This window comes from Simochromis diagramma, unplaced genomic scaffold, assembly GCF_900408965.1.
Source record: "Simochromis diagramma unplaced genomic scaffold, fSimDia1.1 OVJJ01000445.1, whole genome shotgun sequence".
Lineage (NCBI taxonomy): Eukaryota > Metazoa > Chordata > Actinopteri > Cichliformes > Cichlidae > Simochromis > Simochromis diagramma.
In genome coordinates, this window is record NW_024387269.1 from 341,040 (window position 1) to 361,904 (window position 20,865).

Here is a 20,865-nt window from a genome sequence, read left to right on the forward strand (position 1 = left end):
TATATCTTATGTATTTGTATTATTTAGTTTTGATGTACAGCACTCTGCGTCAGCTGTTGTTTTAAAGTGTGTTATATGATGATGATAAAATTCTTGTTCTTCTGTTTTTAAACTAATTTCAACAACAAGTTTCTGCAAAAAGAAAAAGAAACAAAAAGAAAATTGAACATGGAGGAAAAAAATCATTGAAATTCTGTAAAATAGCCATAAAGCACAGAAACACGGATTTGTTTCTGTGACAGGACAGTGGGACATAGAGCTGTTCAATAATCACACAGTGACCCACTGTGGCCGTTTCACACGCAGCAGTCTGACAGCGCTGTGCAGCTCGACGTCACATGTTGGAGAATTTTCTGTGCCATCACAGCATCGATTAGGAAGTCTTGTGTTGTGACGAGGCTTCACACAGGTAAACAACAGGTAAACAACAACAACTAAATAAACAGGCACTGCTGTGTTGTCCCAAATCTTTTATTGTAGCTCCCAGAACAGAAAAACTTCCCACTTCAAATCTCCGTCAGTACTTCATGATCATTTAGTCAGCACAGTGTCACACCTGCACACTCAACCATAATCTGAGGGTTATGGCTCAAAGACAGCATGTCATCGAAGACGGTGGCCACGCCCCCTCCGCTCCTCTGTCATCATTGATACTTTGTTGCATAGTGTTCATCAGAAGTGGCCTCTGCTTAGCAACAGCGCTGCCTGTGCGCCACAACCCTCTGAGACAGGAACGTGACCTGTGACCAGGGCCGAGTACTGAAAACCCAACAGAGTTTCTCTTGTTTGTGCTTCACAGGACAAAGTCAGCAAACAGCTTATGGCTTAGTACAAAGCACCGCAAGCATCTTCTGGAAATAAGAATTCTTCTCATCTCTCCAAATTCTTTTTAAAAAATCTATTAAAAAATCTAAAAGTTGTCTCTCAGTAAAGATTCTACTTTTCAATGTTACAAAGGTTCAGTTCACATTGACTCACAAAGTTTCAGCAAACAGAAACACCAGCTAGTGTTACAGGAGAAAGAAAAATCAGACATATTCACACGGCTGTTGCATCCCTAACAAACAGTTACAGTAAGTGAGGACCACACGTAGTGTTTACTGATTCCTACAGCATTTTCACCGCATCATCATACATCATCATCCTCGAGTGAAGCGAGGTGATTTATGTTTACAGAACAAACAGAAACGATGTTTGAGTCTACATCTGGCCTTCAAAATAAGATTTGACATTATTGTGTGTGACAGGGTGGCGTTTCGCCTCTACAGAGAGGCTGGATTTCCACAGGAATGAGCCACTGTTATAAACGTGGGGGGGCGCACCGTCCGTGCTGCCCTCACAGCTCAACAAGCTGAGGTTCAGCTGTGCAAACAGAAGATCCAGCTAGGAGTCGACAGAATACAGTTTGATGTAGTGAGATAACAAAACGAAAAGAGTCAAACACAGTCTGCAAAACTAAACTACAGCTCACACAACAAGAAGGATAAGCAAAGATCTGTCCGCACATAACAACGCATTACTCACAAACACACACAGTTCATGTGTTAGCATATGGCTCATCCTGGAGTCGACACTGAGTGGTAAATTCACCTGATGCTAAGGAGGAGGAGGGGGAGGAGGAAGGAGGTGGGCGACACGCGTCACACCTTTGCATAGAGTCCTCTCTACACTGAGCAGCAGCTTCGGCTCTCAGCCGGCATTTGATTTGGTTGCTCCAACACTTTAAAGTGTGAAGCTTCTTAACGTGCAGCTCCAGCTCTTTTTGCTGAGAGGTACAAGACTGTGCGAGTGCAACACACACTCGCACGTCACAGGGAGTGGACATCGGCCCAAACACACTCAACTAAAACACCCTGAAGGAAAACAAAAGAATGAGCCCAAACCTGAAAGAAACACAACAAAGGTAAAGGAAGCATATTAGTGAACAACATCTCACACACTGACACTAAAAGGGAGATTTAAAGGGAGGGATGAAAATGGGGGGAGAGGGGCGATTGTTGCCGTGACAACTCAATCATTTCTCTGGAGAGGGGCATCATCATCTGAGCTCAGATGGTGCTGATGCAATGTCAGTGGGTCCCTGCTCCATCACAGCGGTGACTGCCGTGGCCTACGTTTCTGTGGACGCAAGAGCAGAGAGACGATTGGTCAGTGTTCACAGGTGACCTGACAGGTGATCACTCCCCCTTCATCTCTTATGAAACGTACGTTCTGATAAGGAACATCTGCAGTCACACATCTGTCTGCTCCCAGCTGTTGGCGGCTAATCTAAGCTTTACATCACTCCCACTTTCCCACGCCGTCAGGCTGATTGTCACGTCACTGGTCTAGGCCCTCTGGCCTTCTTCACGTACTTTAAATCTCACTGTGCATCTGTCATTGTTCCTTGCAGACATCTTTGTGCACCCCACCTCCTCCCCATTGCTCCATCTTCATCTCCACCCCAGCGTCTGGACTCGGGGGTCCCACCCTAATCCTCATCACGTTCTGCTGTGATGGTTCCCTAAGTCTGACCGCCTCACCTCAAACTGAGCTATGCACATCATTCCTGCTAATGATCGCTCTTTATTGCAACCCTGTGGATGACAGAGGGGCTGAATCAGGTGACCATGAAGCACCCCACATGTGCATTTAGTTCCTCAGGTAGGTGATGTCAAAGAAAACAGACTCAGCCTGGACCGGCCTCTGCCACTGCTCTGTGGTCCAGTCTGATGCTCCGTGCACACAGCTGCAGATTAACATCCTTCTATCACAACCAGCTACAGTATGTGGAGCTGTTTAAACACCAAACAGCTGACCGTGACTGCCTCCCAACTCATCAGTGCACTGCTGCTGGTTAAAAGAGCACACAGCAGCTGTGTGACCTTTCATTAGCTGTGCTAAGACTGATTTCCCTGTTCAAACTACGACTGCAGGGAGTCGGGCAGAGATGCATTTTATACGTTCAATTTAGGGAGTGCAATTCTTCAAATCTTCTAATGGGACGTAGATGCCATGAAACTGGTTACCTGTAGGCTCGTCTTTCCACAGGTCCTCCATCTCAGGAGCCCTTGCTGCTGCAAAAACAGAAACACACATGCTGAAGTAGAGCGAGAACAACACTGAGTCACAGCCCTCTGAAGGCACAGCGAAGGTCAGCTTTCAGGAATGAGATGTGTACCCACTCACCACCACCATGTGCTGCTTCTTCTTCTGCAACTGTAAAAAACAAACATTGAAACAACATTATTCTCCTGCCTCAGCACTGTGTCAGTGCTGTTGGTCAGCTAGCACACGTGCTGTGAAGCACAGGCTCTCAGGAGCTTCCTGGACTTTGATCTGTCCTGATGGCTCAGCTATCAGGGCTGATGGAGACATGAGACAGGCTCAGGCTTGTTACAAGTGACCTCCATGACCACTCAATAGTTCCACTGAGGTTAAACTGGACCCCACAGACAGCTCACTCTGAGTGTCAGCACCCACACCTGAGCCATGCTGCTGATGCTACCTTAGGCAGCATCATTAGAAGACATAGCATACATTTACACTGCTATGCAGATGACACCCAGCTCTATCTGTCCATGAAGCCAGATAACACACACCAATGAGTTAAACTGCAGGAATGTCTTAAAGACATAAAGACCTGGATGGCCGCTAACTTTCTGCTTCTTCATTCAGATCAAACTGAGGTTATTGTACTCGGCCCTGAAAAGCTTAGAAATATGGTATCTAAGCAGATTCTTACTCTGGATGGCATTACCTTGGCCTCCAGTAACGCTGTGAGGAACCTTGGAGTCATGTTTGACCAGGACATGTCCTTCAACGCACATATTAAACAAATATGCTTTCCTGTGTTGGAAACTTTAACTGATATGTGTCAGTGTGTACTTTTTCTCAGGAGCTTCAGTCTTACCTGGTTCTGTTTCCTCCTCAGTTATTTCTTCCTCGGTGGTCTCCTCTGGTGTCTCTTCTGTAGGAGCTTCCTCTACTTCAGCTTGCTCCTCAACAGCTTCTGCTAAAGGAGCCTCCTGCTCCTCTACAGGAGCTTCCTCAGCAGCTTCTTCTGCATGTGCTGCCTCCGTTTCTTCTGCTGCAGCCTCAGATTCTTCTGCAGCTTCTTCCTCCTCAGCAGGTTCCTCTGATGGAGCAGCCTCCTCCTCCTCCTCTTCTACTGCTGCCGTCTCCTCATAAGTTTCTTCCAAGTGAGCTGCCTCCTCTTCAGTTCCCTGTGCAGGAGCAGCCTCCTCTTGTTCAGGTGGCTCCTCAACAGCTTCCTCTGTAAGAGCTGTCTCCTCAGCCACCTCCTCGTCTGTGTCCTCCACTGAATCAGCGAGAGACTCTTCCACCTCTGCTGCAGCTTCATCCTCGGTCTCCTCTGTGGCCTCCTCCACAGTCTCCTCTGTGGCCTCCTCCACAGCCTCCTCTGCGGCCTCCTCCACAGCCTCCTCTGTAGCCTCCTCCGCGGTCTCCTCCGTGGCCTCCTCCGTGGCCTCCTCTGTGGCCTCCTCTGTGGCCTCCTCTGTGGCCTCCTCTGTGGCCTCCTCTGTGGCCTCTGCTTCTGTTTCCTCCTCCTCCTCTGCAGGCTGGTCTCCCATCATCTCCTCTGCAGCTGGCTCTTCTTCAGCTGGAGCAACCTGAATCAGCACAGTCACATTAAACCATATTCAGACGTTATACGGCCCCAACCAATCACAGCAGATGGCCCCGCCCCTCCCTGAGCCTGGTTCTGCCGGAGGTTTCTTCCTGTTAAAAGGGAGTTTTTCCTTCCCACTGTCGCCAAAGTGCTGTTCATAGGGGGTCATATGATTGTTGGGTTTTTCTCTGTATCTATGAAGCGCCTTGAGGCGACTTGTCGTGATTTGGCGCTATATAAATAAAATTGAATTGAATTATAGTTTTGCTGCATCTTACCAGCAGGCTGCACCAACGATAGAGGGATTCCTGTCACTACAGCGTTACCGGCTCTTTAACCTGAGCCGTGTCTTTATCGCTCAGGCTAACGTGGACGCCGGGCCTTCCCTGCACATGGACCAATCAGGCTGTCAGCATGACTCTGGACCACAGAGCTTCTGTTTATGCAGGGAAAGCCTCACATGAGCCGGTGAACAAACGAAGGACATGGCTTTCCCATGGAAGGATGAACTGAGCAGAACATAGAGGACACTGGGATTGTTGACCAGTGTTTGTGTGTTCCTATGTGCTGGATGTGTGAGGGTGTTTCTGTCAGACTGGTTGGGGGACACAGATCATCAGAGACACACAGAGTTTGTTCTGCATGATGTGGCTCAGTTTCCTTCAAAGCTCGCAGAGCCAGGTCTGCCCTCCTGCAGCCCACCCAGCAGCTTTGGGAAAGACACTCATTTTGGACTTTTTACTACATGTTCATAACTTTTAGAACTTTTTCCGTTAATAAAAACATCCCTGGGTCCATTCATACGCCAACGCAATGAAGTGAAAGGTAAACAGCTACATGACAGATGTTCCTGTTTTTTTACAATCTACCACAGAAACATGGATTTGTTTATATCGATGTTCTGTGGATTAAAGAAACAAATTCTAATCTAAAAGTTTCAAACTGAAGTCAAATAAAAGTGAATAAATGAACCTTTTCACCAAAGTGCAGCTCAGACACACTGACACGGCAGCACACTAATAACAAACACACATCACCTCCTCTTCCTCAACGGCAGCATCCTCCTCTTCTGCAGCAGGCTCTTCCTCCAGCACCTCTGGCTCCTCCTCAATCACCTGAACAACAACAGGTAGACCACCAAAGTGTCATCAGCAGGCAGGAAGCGCGACAGAAATAAGAGTGAAAGGTTTGTCAGTATAACCTCATCGGCCTCAGGAGCTGATTCTGATGCAGCTTCAGGCTCTGAGGAAACAAAGTTCACACTGTCAGATCGTTAAGCACTGCCTGTGCCTGATGTGTCTTTACACACTGAGTATATCTCACTATGACCTAACAGCTGACTCTGCTGTCCACACATACCTGGTGGTGAGGGTGCAGCTGTGTGTTCTGCCACAGCAGCTTCAATCACATCTTCCACAGGAACAGGGTCAGGCTCCACAGCAGCTGAGGAAGCAAACACACGTGTAGATCACAGAGGGGACTTCATGTGTAACCAAGGACGCTGTGGAAGTGTCCTTAGTGTTTCAGTCCTCGTCGGTCACCTTCAGGGTTGTGTTACAGCACAAAGGCCAACACAGACACTTATTTAAAGCTCTGGTAGGTCCCGAGCCCGCCGCAGCGAGGTCCCGAGCCCTGCAGCGAAGTCCCGAGCTCGCCGCAGCGAAGTCCCAAGCCCGACACAGCGAGGTCCCGAGCCCGCCGCAGCGAAGTCCTGAGTCTGCAGCGAGGTTATTGATGCAGCTCTCAGTCAGAACGAGGATCGACTTCAGTCCTCATCACTCTCCTTGGTTCAGTAACAGGAGTGCAGGCAAACAGTCTCACTCCCAAAGCGTATCATTTTACGCTCTGTGACAAATCGTCGCTATATTACGCTTCCAGGCATCAACACGTCCCAATGTTGCGAGATCGGAAAATGAGGAAACATGAGAACCGTTTGGAATGAATCTACACATGTACGTTTGTTTTACTTAAATGATGGTGAGGGATAAGGTCGGGCTGGAATACATGGCTGGGACGTGTACGCTACTGGATCTCATCCATAACTCGGTGCGTAGCATAAGAACGCACAAGGTCACCTTTGGCGTTCCTCAGGAATGCCGCGGGACGTGACGAATCGTCGGGACGTCACGCCTCTGGAGTGAGGACGGACTGTCGCTCTTTTGAATGGAACTGAGTTTGTGGTGTTTGATAGGCATATCCCTCGGGACCAACCAGCCGCTCTATTTGGCCCTCGCCAGCTTCCTGACACTGTGAGCGATCTCCGTGTTTTCCTGGACAGTTCATTTAAGCTGGATAACAAGCGTCCTCAGTAATCTTTTACCAGCTGTGCCAAACCTCTGAAAAACCTATCCATGCTTTAGTGACTTCCACATTAGGCTACTGCATTTCCCTTCACTCTGGTCTCCAATCCGTCCACCTTCATAGACTTCAGCTTGTTGAAATCCTCGGCTCGTCTCCTAACTGGAACATTTGCTTCCATCATTCCAGTTCTTGACTTACATCGGCTACCCATCAAATATTGTATTGATTTTAAAATCTTGTTGCTTACCTTTAATATTATAAATAACATTGCGCCCAGCTATCTCGCCGACCTTCTTGGCTTGTATACCCCTGGTCGAGCCTTAAGATCATCTGGTGAACTAGTCTTGGTCCAGCCCAGGTCCCACCTGAAGCCCGGGGCGATCGTGCTTTTGTCTCAGCTGCACCGAACCTCTGCAACAGTCTTCCTGTTACTATTCGTGCCTCAGACTCTATTCAATCTTTCAAAACACGGTTAAAAACGTACCCATTTCATTAGTTTCACTAGTCAGTGCCCTTATTTCATCTATTTTAACTTTTTTACTGCATTATTTCTTATTCACCCAGATAATATTTTATATTTATGAACCGATCTGTGAACCGAGGCCCGATATCTATTTTGTTTAGCCCACTCTCCTGGTTTAACGAGTGCTTAGTATTAGTACTAGTGCTTGATTTTGCACTCTGTTGATGTTTGATAACAATGACTTACTGTATTATTGTGACGCACTCTGGGCTACCTTTGGTTTTAAATGTGCTATATAAATAGCGCGAGTAGGAAGTACAGCCGTTTGCATCCACATACTGACAGGCCTGACTGCACAGGTGGAGTAGATAACGTCACACTGGTAACAGCTGTGTGTGGATGCAGTCCAGCTCTGTTCAAACCACGTCAGCTGTGTTCCTCTGACCCTGACACGGTCCTCCACGTGTCTGCATGGATCCAGCACAGACCATCACCATCAGATGTGGGACTTTGGAATAATGTTGTAAATGCATACAACTGTTGCTCCATATTTCAGTCACAGGTGAGTGAAACGTGATTGGTGCTGTGTGACCATGTGAACTGGAGGACACGACACACCTCACAGCTGTCACTGTGTCGGGCCCATAAACATGAATAATAATCTTTCTGTGAACTTGTATAATTCTCACTGTGCTCACAGTTGTACTGTCAGTGTGTTCTTTGTGCGCTACCTTCAGGTGTGGCTTCAGGATGAGCGGTCTCCGCTGGTGCAGCGGCCTCCGGGCTGCGGGAAGTGACGACAACATCCTTCTCTTTCAGTCCTACGTGGGATGATGCACATGTGGTTTGCAGGAAGCACGTGTGTGCACAGTGTGTCACAGGACATGTACTGTATGCATATGTGTGTACCCTTTAAATGCAGACGCAGTGGGGCTGCATGTGTCAAACACGTGTATGAATGTGTTACAGTTCGATCAAAGGTTTGGGTTTCATTTGCTGACATATTACAGTTCATCTTAAACTGACAAAAAACTCCAATAATGACCTTTGACCTCGAGGTGTGTATAGAAAACAAGCATTTCTTTATCCTCAACTTTAACTGGAACCAGCAAAGTTAAAATGTGAACATTAAATAAAAAACTAACAGTTTAGAGCACAGCTCATCAGCAAAGGTCAAAGGTCACGGCTGTTAACCCCAGACGACTCATTAGGAAAAAAACATGTAGGTTTAGGTGTGTTTAACCCTGATAGCCACGCCCATTATTCCTGTACAGCCTGTGGTTAACGTGCTACATCAGGGGGGTCCAACTCCAGGCCTGGAGGGCCGGCGTCCTGCAGGTTTTAGATCTGACCCTGGGTCAGCACACCTGATCACATGATTAGTTCATTCCCAGGCCTCTGGAGAACTACAAGACATCATTTAGCCCTTTGAATCAGCTGTGTTGGATCAAGGACACACCTGAACCCTGCAGGACGCCGGCCCTCCAGGCCTGGAGCTGGACACCTGTGCGCTACATTAATGACACTGTCGGTGTTTCTCATCCACAGGTGACAAAAACTATCAGTGGGAAACATGTAGTCCTTTTTGAGCACACTTCTGTGTCCAGTATGCTCTCCTCACACTGACTTCTTGACCTTTGACCTCTTACAAAGCCACAGACGAGCGTTTGCTTTCACCTTTAAAACAGTGAGACCCTACAAGGACCCAGACTCTTTATTGACCAACGACAACGTTTGTTACAGTTACACACAAACTTCTCTAAACTCAGGGGAGACTTGCATTTTGCAGCACGTCACACACACACACACACACGCACAGACACACACACACACGCACACACACACAGACACACACACACACACACACACACACACACACACACACACACACACCACGCTGCGTGACCTGGTCCCTGCTCGTCTGTAGGACCAGCTCACAGTAGGTGCTGACTGTCCTTATTGCAGACAGATGAACTATGTGAGGGTAACAGTGCAGACTACACTACAGACACACGGCCTGATTGAATAGAAGAAGCAGTGAATGATGTTTGTGGCTCCAGCCTTCAGTCCATGAGCAGATACTCAGCATCATGTGACTGTGTTTGAGCACTACTCTACTTTTCCTTTGTCAGGTTTCTCTGCCTTAGTCTTCTTTCTCTTTTCAGACTCTTTGCCTGCCTCCTCCCGTTCTTTCTTTCCCTGCCCCTCCTCCTTTTTCTCAGGCTTCTCGTCTTTTTCCGCTCCTTTCTTTATCCTCTTCTCCCCTCCCTCCTCCTCATCTGTCCCTTTTGCTTTTTCTTTTCGTAGCTTCTCCAGAGCCCTCTCCATCTCTTCTTTCTCCAGCCTGTCCTCCTCCTCCTTCAGCCTCATAGCCACCCTCTCCTTCACCCTGGCTGACATCTCCTTCCTCCCCATCTCGAGCTCCTTCTCCTGCTCCTCTTTGGCTAGGAGCTCTCGGACTTCAGCCAGAGCCAGTTTGGCGAGCTTCTTGGCCTCCATGCGTTCATGGATGATGGCGACCTGCTGCTTTAGAGCCTCTCGGAGCTTCGAGCCCACATTCTTTGGAGAGCTTTCTGGAGTAGATGATGGTGATAGTCATTAAAAACTCATTACAGGAAGAGCCATGCTCAGACTCACTCTGTTATCAGAGGTCACCACACAGCAGGCCAGCACGAGCATGGCATTAGGAACATCTGTCTCAGGCACGCCGCCTCTCATGCTGCCCTCTGAGGAACGAGCAGTATTATATTCTTTGTTAATATTCAGATGAAAACAGGAACTCGAGCAGCTTCTTACAGATGCATTACTACAGGCTAGCTTTGATAATCGAGCACCAACCTATCAACACGTATCTGCAGGATTTTAGTTTGTTAATCCAATAAACACATGCTCTAATGACCACAAACAGCTGAGTAGCTCAAATTTCATTGATCAGTCTGACCCACACTGCAACACAGCACAGCTTCATGCATGCAGCTGCACATCGATACCTTTCTTAGCTCCTCCCCCAGGCGCACATCCAGGTTTTTCATCTGATGTTACACACAAACAAGATCAAAGTCATGGTGCTGCAATGCTTTTAATTGTAACAGTTTAAGTTGGACCTACAGCGTTTGCACTTCACGGACCGTTTGAAACAATCCACAGCCCACCAAAGCTGCTTGAAGCACACCTGACCTCACCTGCCTTGGAATTATGCTAGGCATCAAAAATAGATTCAACTTTATCTCACTGTAATCAGTACTGAGTGTGAATTCACAGCCATGCTATAACAGCAACACTTTCATGTGCAGCACAGGGAAGACAAACAGGTGTAGTGAGGACCAGTCTGAATCTGTTCACCTGCGGTATCAGTGTGAGACTTCTGCATGGCGTCTACAGCTCCTGCCTGCCCTGCAGGGTGACAGCGATACCAAGTGTCCGAAAAGACCGACACAAACATCACAACAACCCTCCAAGTAAGGACAACATAACAAACACTGACGAGATATTGAAAGTATGGAGCAAGAGACAACATTAGCAAGCAAGCTAAGCTAACCTTAGCCAGTTATCCACAACACTGAGCATGAACCAGTTTATGAACATTAGCTAGTGAGCTCACGTCTACAGACTACAGGACCACCAAACCCCGCATCCTCTGATGTCTCCTTCCTCAACGAGCTCAACAACTTTTATGCTCGTTTTGAGCGAGGGAACCCAACAACTACGACCAAAGCAGACGTGACGCCGGACCACCAACCTCTGACTCTCTCCCCTACCGATGTAGGAGCGGTGCTGAGCAGGATCAAGGCTGCAGGCCCTGATGGCATCCCCGGGCGTGTTCTCAGAGCATGTTCTGGGGAGCTTGCAGGAGTGCTCACAGACATATTCGATCTGTCCTTGGCCCACGCTGTGGTACCGGCCTGCTTCAAATCCACCTCCATCGTCCCGATACCCAAAAACTCCAACCCATCTTGCCTCAATGATTACCGCCCAGTAGCACTCACCCCCATCATCACTAAGTGCTTAGAGCAGCTGGTCCTAGCACACTTCAAATCCTGTCTCCCCCCCACCCTGGACCCCCACCAATTCGCATACCGCCAGATAGGGATGGGTACCGTTTAGGTTTTATCCGATACCGGTGCCAAATCGGTACTTTTGAAACGGTGCCGGTGCTTAAACGGTGCTCGAACCGGTGCTTAAAGAATGGAGAACACAAACTTTGTCCAAAAACCTCTCATGTTCAGCTGGTTTTTTTTTGTAAAAAGATAACAATGTGTGCCTTTTCTGCAGCTATGTGGCATATATGGCATCACTCTTGGCTGGAAGCAGTGCTTAAACAATGGAAAAAAACACTAACTTTGTCCAAAAACCTCTCATGTTTAACAGTTTCCCACTTTTTCTTTGGTCATTTTAGCCTTTTTGGCCAGGGTGAAGGGAGTATCTGCCATCAAACAAGAAGACAGCCGCATGTAGCTATGATGATGTTTGCTAGTTCACTTTACATGCATTAATGTAATAACGTGGTTAGCCTACTCAACGTAAATTACACACGAACAACATGAAGCTACTCATGCAGAGAAGAACGGCTGCTGCTGCATCATCATCCTCATCATTTCTGCTACACTGGCAGGGCTAGGGGCCAGGACTCTATTCTTCGGGTTTTTGGGGGATGTTGCTCCGGGTCCGATAACTGGCAACCCACCCGACGTGCACGGTGTGAGGTCTCGCAGCAAGCTATCAAATAGGCGCATTTCTCGGCTTTTAAAAAAAACGCTATGCGTGGCCAGCTGTTTAATCGGATTCTTGGTGTTACCTCCTTTGACAGTATCACAGTATCAGCTTAAAGCACTTGTTGCAGGCTGCTGAGTTTGCATATTTTGCTGTGAAGTACAGCCAGACTTTTGACCGCTTCGCCTTGGACATTTTTAATCTGTAGCTCTGCTCTAACAGAACGTACGTACCTGGCCCCGCCTACTATCCTCGGAAACGTAAAATGATTGGCTAGAAGTGTATCACAGCTCAGGAAAAAAAGCACCGAAATAAAGCACCAAAATGTGCGCTGCTTTTCGGTCTGGTTACTACCGTTTATGTCAGAACCGGTGCCATCATGGCACCGGACACCGGTACCCATCCCTACCGCCAGAACAGGAGCACAGAGGATGCAGTCTCCATCGCAATGCACTCTGTCCTCTCACACCTGGACAACAACACCACCTACGCCAGAATGCTGTTTATAGACTTCAGTTCAGCATTCAATACAATCCACCCCTCACAACTCATCAGGAAACTGACAGACCTGGGCATCAGTTCCCTCATCTGCAAATGGTTACTGGACTTCCTGACCAACCGCCCCCAACACGTCCGGCTGGATAACCGCTGCTCATCTACAATCACGATGAACACCGTCTGTGTGATGAGCCCTTTGCTCTACATGTGCAATGACAATAAAGTTGAATTCTACTTCATTCCCAGAGTGGACTCCAGGATAAATCTGGCAACGTAACAGACGGACAGCTAAAGCTAGAAACACACTGACCATCTATGAGCTAAGTTACTACTAGCCAACTAAATGTGCCCTGCTTGCTAACATTATTGCTAGCCAACAATCTGTCTGGAGCTAGCTGATATGCTCCATGATAGTAACTTGTGTATGATGTCTAACAGTACTGATGTTAGCCAAAAAGAAAGGATGTTTAACCAACATTAGCATCTACAGCATTGACCACAGGCCAGTTCTGATAGCTGACAGTGATATACTGAGTCTATTCTGAGGTAAACACTGGAGCAGGAGTGAATACTTAGTGGCCCAGTAAGCACTGAGGGAGTGAACTGGTCAGAGTGGACATGTTTCAGTGAAACAAAGACTGAAATCACAGGTCACTGTTAGGCAGTGTAAGAACAACAGCTGACAAAAGAACCTGCTTATGTGCTCATATCAGATTATCTAAGTAGGCTCTAATCGATTCCTGCTGCTGCCCAGACTGACTCACAATCTACGGTCTGAAAATCACCCAATAGCACAGAAAAAGGAAGTATTGGAAGTAAACTTCCTGTTACTGATTATTTTGTTTGGGTACCTGAAGTTGTAAATGCACTGACATCTGCACAAAGTCACGTATCACACAGAGGATTACTGACTATATTCTGACCGTTAGGCTGCACGAGGGAGCAGAAACAGTCTGGTTTCCAAGTTCACTCGTTACAGCAGCGGTGGACACTTTCTGTCAGAGACCAGGCCGACTCGGACACATCAAGCAAAGGGCTGGACACCAAATAACACGATTGCTGAAATCCATGAATTGATAAATTCATTCAAACATAGAAATGTACATATATATATGTTCTAATTCATGAATAAGAATTAAACTCCACTTTCCTGTTCTGACCTGAGTGAGACCGCTGTAGCTCGTCACCTTATTTCCAACATCACTGGAACAAAGCTCAGCTCATATTTATCACTTATGAACTTATTCTGCGCACACAGTGTTTATAATTAACTTAGGTGGGCTAATATATTACTGACTGCTAAGAACATTTTATAATTTATTATTTTTAACTATTCCACACTTTTATTTTGAAAATTCAGAAACTGTTGAGCTACAAAAAGCACTCCAGGTGTGAGCTGAAGCTCCACATTAGTCATCTTCAGCATGTTGGTGGACACACGGCGATGGGTCCAGGCCCGGCGGCTAACAGCAAAGAGGTGAGACGCTACCTGCTCTGCACTCACGTCTGGGTCACAGACGGTTTTTGTGCTTTGACAGCATTGAGGATGTGAGTCGGTCTCACATGCCAAAGTTGAAGTCTGTCCCCCCCCCGGAGCAGGGAGAGCCTGTTTCATTCATCATGTTCAGTGCTGGCGCGTTAACACACTTACACACACATGCACGAGTCGATACAGCAAATGTGGGTTTCACATCTCGAAGCTTGTGGCTGATATTAGTCGATTCAGCTGCAAACAAAGACGTTTGCCTGCATTAGTCACACAAACTGTTACCTACAGCATGAACTTGCACATGTACACTGTCCCAACAAACGCTTTATTGGTGTTAACTCACAACTGCTGGTCGCTGAAACACTTTTCTTTATTATGGAGTAAAGGAGACAAGGAGGTGGACAGAACGAAATGTGACACTGCTGAGTGCAACAAGGGCTTAAAGACAAACATGGCAACCTACAGTTGGACAAAGGCAGTTTAACAAACACGTAACTACCAAAATGTTCTTATTAACATGTAACCTGCATACATGATGGAGTCAACAACATCCAGGGACGAGCCTCTTATTTCATGCACGTGTGTCTTTAATACGTGTGAACTGTGTGGAGGCTTCATGAAGAAGAACTGCAGTCCGACCAAAGGCTGCATGGAGCTGCATGTTTCATGTTAGCTGAAGTTTGACATCTGCACAGATGTGTACCTGTTACACAGCTGGAGTACCTGCCGGAGGTAGCGCGTCTTTAGTCCCACTAACCGATAGCGCCAAGTGTGTTCTAGATCCAAATTCAAAGTTGGAATTTCCCAGTTTCATCTGGAATATTCCCTCACTTGGATTTCCAGCTCGGAGCAGCCTGATCAGCTCCATCTATGAATGTGCTGAAGTGATGCTGTGATACTGAGCTGTACTGCTAGCAGGGCCCACCTGAAGCTAGCTCACTTGCACCCAAAGGTGCATGAAACCTGATGGGTGTGTGCCCAATGTTACAGAAACATAATCATTAATAAGGTGATGAGTGCTGGTGGTGGCTGCACAGAGAACGTGGGTGCGACGATATCTGACAGCTACAATCAGGACGCCACGAAGACGCAGTCAGCAAACGTAGGACGATGAGGCTGTGGCTTGAGATCACCTGATGGACTCTTCCTGCACTTCCTGACTCCCATTAGCATGGTTATGTGTTGAGCAGGTCCAAAACCATAACGAGGGCGATTGTTGGTTTAATTCATGCCGTTTAAATTAAACCAGTGAATGTTAAACCATGTGAGGGACACGTGAGCCGCTGTCCGAGTGCATTTTGTGTAATCTCACACAGCCATTGGCTGCTGCCAACAGTGCTGTGCACTCAGTGTACTCGCCCACTTCTAAAAGTGTTCCTGAGTATCCAGAACAACAGAAAGAGTTTCTCCTCAGTTTGAAACAAGAACCGAGTTTGTTCCGGTCACAGAGGATGAAACTTGGGTGTGGACACAGCCAGGCTGGAGACGAGGTGATCCAACGTTTTCTAGCTGTGTAAAATCTACCAAACATACTGACACCATGGCTCCGGCTCCTGCATGGGCCCTCAGATCACAGATCAACACATTTATCAGGAATCCGAGGCTATTGGTTATGGAGGCCAACAATCACAATCTTCTGCCCCTGATTTCCATCGTCTTTCGCTTGTCGTCTTCCTCTGACCGCTTCCTCGTTCTCATCCTCCTCATCCTCTTCCTGCACATCCTTTGCTCTTCCTGAGGCAGTGTGTTCACCCTCCTCTTCCTCCAGCGGCTCCAGCGGATTTATCAGTCCATACAGGAACGTGAAGAACCCGTTTAACCAATCAGAGCCGCCCTCCTCCACTTCTTCTAACCAATCCAGAACCTGGGATTCACCCTGACCATCGCCCTCACTGGACAGGCCTACGCAAATGAGGGGGGGCGGGGAGGATGGGAGGAAAGTTGAGGAGCAAAACGTGGGAGTGAAGGAGAGAAAGGAAGTGGTGACAAAACTAAGAAAAAGGAGAGTGTGAAACCAAATGAAGGAAAAAGATGTGCAGGAGGAAAGAGAGGAAACAACAGGAGAAGGTCAGAGAAGTTTGCAGGTTAGACAGCAAGGGAATCAGACTTTATCAGCAAAGCCAGGCTGTCTGCACATGACTGCAGAACAACACGTCATCTACTGGTTTAGACGTGCACTCTTTAAAGATCAGAAACTCGTGCTGCATGCTCATCATGTGCAGATAGCCCAGAGGAGGAGAGGGAGCACTGACGCTGGCTTTCTGTGGGAAAGCTTCTCTAATGAAACAGCTTCAGCTTTGGAACCAGAGTTGTCACAGTGCTGCATCTCCAACAGCAACACAATAACCTGAGACGTGTCTACAACTACAGGAAGTAATAAGAGCACTGAGCAGAGGTCATGTGGAGGCAGATAGCCCAGGACCACACACGCCCCCACACATCTGTCCAAGTATGAACAAGGCCATAAAAGCTTGTTCAGGCATGAATACCACATGTTTAAAATGTGTCGGGCTGTCCTCCTCAGCTTGTAATACTGTATACATGTGTACTAATGAGAGAGCCTGCACACAGCAGGGTGAGACCTGGGAAGCCTTTACCACAATCACCCTCATTTAGGGTTAGACAGCATGTAGCCACAAACAAAGGCAACCACAGTTTCAGACACCAGTCAAGTCTTACGTGCATTTGGTGTCCTGGTGTCAGATTTCTGCTTTGGTGCAAATGAACAGATCTACTTTGGATTTAATGTGATCCTTAGGATGAAGGTCAGGGTTCATGTGAAGTCCAATGATCACTGATAACTCTGAGGGGGCCGATCTGACACATGGAGGATTTATTTCCACACAGATAAAAGGGGGATAAAACATCCCCATGAAGAAGGAGGATGGTCATCGTCAAGGTTCTGGTAGTTTTAACAGCTTCAGACGAAGACAAGTGAACCTGGAGATGTTCCCTTCTTATCTGAGAGACTCGTTCAGTTCTAAAACCAACAGTGGGAGCCCCCGGTGGGTAGTGGGCGTCGTCCCTCAGCAGCTTCTCATTGACCCACCATTCGTCATGTGCCTCATCACATGAGCCAAGATGTGGAAAAAGGTTTGGTCATTACATCCAGAGGCTTTGGGCGAAACCACTGTGAGACCTTGCCCCATCCTGTCACGTGACCTGCTGAGATCACCTGACCAAGATGTGCGTGAGGGCTGAGGCTGCAGTGCAGGCGGCAGACAGTCGCTGTGATAAACCACAACCACGGTCGGTCACAGTGGACACAGATGTTCTCTTTTACTGTCAATCTGTGAACACTGGCATCCTCCAAACAGTGACCTTTGACCTTTAGGTGCACATGTACAGCCGAGTCTCGTCCTGTCGAGGTGGCTCCATTGCATTGACGCAGCGGCTCCGTTGCATTGACGCAGCGGCTCCGTTGCAGAGGTCTGCGCACTCCTTGCTGCACTTCACAGCACACACTGTGTTGCTAGCTTGTGTTTGGGATGAACCAGGTTGTGTGTGAGTGTGTGGCTGGGTCTGAAGTGCGCTGGGATGCCGTGCTTGGAGAAGACTCTCCTGATCTTCTCTGATACACCTGCTACATCAGGATTGTTTGTCCTGCTGAGGCTCCCTAGTTGGTGTCTGACCTTCTTTACTCTGCACCTGTGCTGATTGGATGAAGGCCCAACTGGGATAACTACATGTTTTTTAAACTTGTGTGTTTTCTGTCCCTCCTGCCCGCAAACACACACCACTACCACGTTCTCTTACATTTTCAAAATCCAGTGAACAAATTAGAACGTGTCTCAGATTAGTGGAAATGTGGATGGTGAAGGGGGTAACAGGGGAGATGCTCTGAAACTTAAATATGGGTTATCCCAATGTAGCGACGACAGAATACATTATGATTTCCAAAAGACTGGAGCGGGCACATAAGATGAAACATCTTAGTTGCCTTACACTGTTTTCCTGCTCCAGGGGCCAAAGCAGCACTAAGACTCATCTAGTTCGTCTGCTGACATGATGAAAGTGCTGAAATCCCAAATTCCCTTTGAATATTATGCACCAGCTGCAAAATCTGTCAAGCTGCTCAGAGACCCTAACAGAGGGACTCAGATAACCCTGAAGTGTCTACAGATGACTCCTGAAACAGACACATGCTGCCTGTGTCCAGGCTGAGCACCACAAAAGCTCCTTAAAGGAACCTGTTGCGTGAGCGAATAAAGAACAGTAACGCCCTCTTAGATACCCGACGGTGACGAGCCTCCATTCAGCCTCTACAAGCTGCCTGATTGGCCGAGCAGCTACCTTTTCATGTAGAGAGCTAAGCTTTAGACTGCATTAGCCAGTGTTTGAGGCCATTCAGACGTTCATGTTGGAATAAAAGCCAAACAGGGAGCTCTGAGTTCTTGTTTCTAATGAACACAGTCGGCCCTGTGAGTGAGCCATGCAAAAGAAACCCAAACTAGCATTTTGTCTACTTCACAAACACAAAGCCATCACAGCTGGTAAGCAGATGTTGTGATGATAATATTCCTTTTGTTGTAGTTGTGACAGAGACAACAGCTGTGAATCGTAGTTTGATCAACTTGCCTAGCAGAACTTTTGCGTCCTCGACATCGAAATCTCCGTCGCCGTCTGTGTCGTACGCCACCAGTTTACCTACAGCGGCAGCAAACACAGTTAGACACACTTAGACAAATTCTCATACGTGTACATTAAACATGTGCTTACTGTAATTATTCTAACTGTATATCATGATATAGAAATGACTTTAAAGGCAAATGTATTAAAAGTCAAACATGGGTGTAACAATGCTTCCTTTAGAGAAAGACAGTTTACCAACCACTGCTCCTACATGATGCCTGCGTTTCTAAGATCATACATGAACACTGCAGCTGGAGACCAGTGTGACCACACCAGTCACAACAGCTGAATCACACTCAGGAACCAACGCTGCAAGGCTGTGCACTCCTCCACCGACCACGGCCAACTTGTTGCTTACATATGTGTCCTTAGTGACCAAGGGCTGGGGACGAGCCTCCAGCCTGTGTGGCAGCTTGGCTGCCTTCACTCCACCTTTCTCTACAGCTGCTGATTCCTGTACTCCTGTGGGCTCTGACTGCTACGTGAAGCGTGTCACTGTACACAGAGGTGCCAGTTTAGGTCGACTATAAAGGGCGTGTTGAACTGCATACGTAGTGTTTGTGGATGTGTGTAGTGCTGCAGATGTTCCTGCCAAACACTACACGACTCAGGGCTCTGCAAACAGTGTGTGTGACAACAGTCATTTTTGTTCACATATGCAGAATATACATTATGGGTTTTTACCTTGCAATGCTTCAGACAGGTTAATTTGTAAGCCCTTAGCCTTATCTGCATGCAAAACAAACAAATAATAAAACACACATAATGTAACAAAGACAGGGTTAAGAGATAAAACACAATCACATTTCATACACACAAGAATGGACCATTTATCATTAATGCAGGCGGCTGTGGTCAAAGACAGGCAGGCTGCAGCAGCTTCAGCCGTCCTCTACACGCGTGGCTCAGCAGGCAAAGTCTGCACCTAGCTTTAAGCTAACTTACAGAAATGCTGCTGTGTTAGATGGAACCATTACAAGCTTCATTTCATCTGACTGGCTTTAATGTGACTGGCAGGCTGTTCACCAAAGTATTTGGTTTAAAGTGTTGAGACAGCAGCAGACTGAGGCTCACTAGTAATAACTGCTGGTCTGAATTTAATGCTCCGGTAACGACAGTTAGACTGGTTCTTATTGCAGGTGGAGGTTTACTTTAGGCGTAGTCTGTGGACAGATGACAACAAAAGCCAAACTGGTTACTGCCACACCTTCCCAGGAAGTTCCTCTAGGCGTGTGTGTGTGTGTGTGTGTGTGTGTGTGTGTGTGTGTGTGTGTGTGTGTGTGTGTGTGTGTGTGTGGGTGTGTGGGTGTGTGGGGTACCCACCAAGAACTCCCTGATAGTCAACCAGGTCAAAGTAGACCACAGCTACAGACGTCCAGACGCCCAGCAGGGCCAACACGATGAACCAGGTGAAGAAGCTGCTGCCACTGGAGTCGGCCTTCTTCCCATTCTTGTTAGACGGCTGGCTTTTAGCACCATCTGGAAAGACAACACACGTGATGTCAGGTTCAGCTGTGGCCCTCACATCCAAACTTTTCCTTTACACACTCAGTACATTGAAATAGAAGTTGAAGTACATTAACCTTAATGCTACTTTAGAGTTACAAGTGTGACTAATGATGAGAGCGACGAAACAGCAGTGAACACAGCGAGAAGCTTGAAGTCCTCCTGTGTGTTTATGAAGCCCAACTGCACGGCGTGAACACACCTGCAGGACGAAGTGTTCAAAGAAATGTTGAGGACAGTCTGAGCTTTGGACGTACATCCATAAACTGCCCTCACTTTGAAACTCTGAGCATGCTTAATCCCAGGAAACACGCCCCCACAGGAGGCCCACACTGGGCGCCGCCAGGCCCCCCACACTGGGCGCCGCCTGGCCCCCACACTGGGCGCCGCCTGGCCCCCCACACTGGGCGCCGCCTGGCCCCCCACACTGGGCGCCGCCTGGCCCCCCACACTGCGGGCTGCTGTGGAGCATGAACCAGAATGTTGCTTAAAAAAAGAAAGGGAAAAAAAAAGCAGATTTTAGCTCCACCCTTATTTCCAGGAGGTCACCACATAGTTCAGGTGTTTTGACACCATGCCCTTTCACCCCTCCCACCACTGTGTGTCCACTCAGAGGAAACAAACAGCAGATCTGACCCTTCAAAGAAAGCTTGT

The 20,865-nt window shown here is 47.6% G+C and overlaps 2 protein-coding genes across 6 annotated transcripts in view; both read right to left on the reverse strand.

The window, feature by feature from the left end:
- Window positions 1-453: 453 nt before the first annotated feature.
- LOC120715532 (aspartyl/asparaginyl beta-hydroxylase-like) overlaps window positions 454-20,865 on the reverse strand; it is a 33,275-nt gene continuing 12,863 nt past the window's right edge. For 3 of the 5 annotated variants that reach the window (XM_040002537.1, XM_040002540.1, XM_040002535.1), the window contains exons 2-13: window positions 20,029-20,184; window positions 19,390-19,434; window positions 18,652-18,720; window positions 8,108-8,197; window positions 5,972-6,055; window positions 5,814-5,854; window positions 5,650-5,727; window positions 4,434-4,613; window positions 3,893-4,373; window positions 3,169-3,198; window positions 3,009-3,056; window positions 454-2,118 (exon numbers count right to left, since the gene is read on the reverse strand). In XM_040002537.1, coding sequence (XP_039858471.1) covers window positions 2,111-2,118; window positions 3,009-3,056; window positions 3,169-3,198; window positions 3,893-4,373; window positions 4,434-4,613; window positions 5,650-5,727; window positions 5,814-5,854; window positions 5,972-6,055; window positions 8,108-8,197; window positions 18,652-18,720; window positions 19,390-19,434; window positions 20,029-20,184 — 1,310 coding nt within the window. In that variant the 3' untranslated portion in view covers window positions 454-2,110. The remainder of the gene's footprint in view (window positions 2,119-3,008; window positions 3,057-3,168; window positions 3,199-3,892; window positions 4,374-4,433; window positions 4,614-5,649; window positions 5,728-5,813; window positions 5,855-5,971; window positions 6,056-8,107; window positions 8,198-18,651; window positions 18,721-19,389; window positions 19,435-20,028; window positions 20,185-20,865) is intronic. The other 2 variants (XM_040002536.1, XM_040002538.1) reach the window with 2 other exon arrangements.
- On the reverse strand, window positions 9,048-10,331 carry LOC120715533 (MAP7 domain-containing protein 2-like). The gene has a single exon (XM_040002541.1). It carries the CDS (start codon window positions 9,873-9,875, stop codon window positions 9,486-9,488), a length of 390 nt encoding a protein of 129 aa, XP_039858475.1. The 5' UTR covers window positions 9,876-10,331; the 3' UTR covers window positions 9,048-9,485.

Coding starts and splice junctions, on each gene's coding strand:
- LOC120715533 (XM_040002541.1), bottom strand. CDS start 9,875: ATGGAGGCCAAGAAGCTCGCCAAACTGGCTCTGGCTGAAGTCCGAGAG.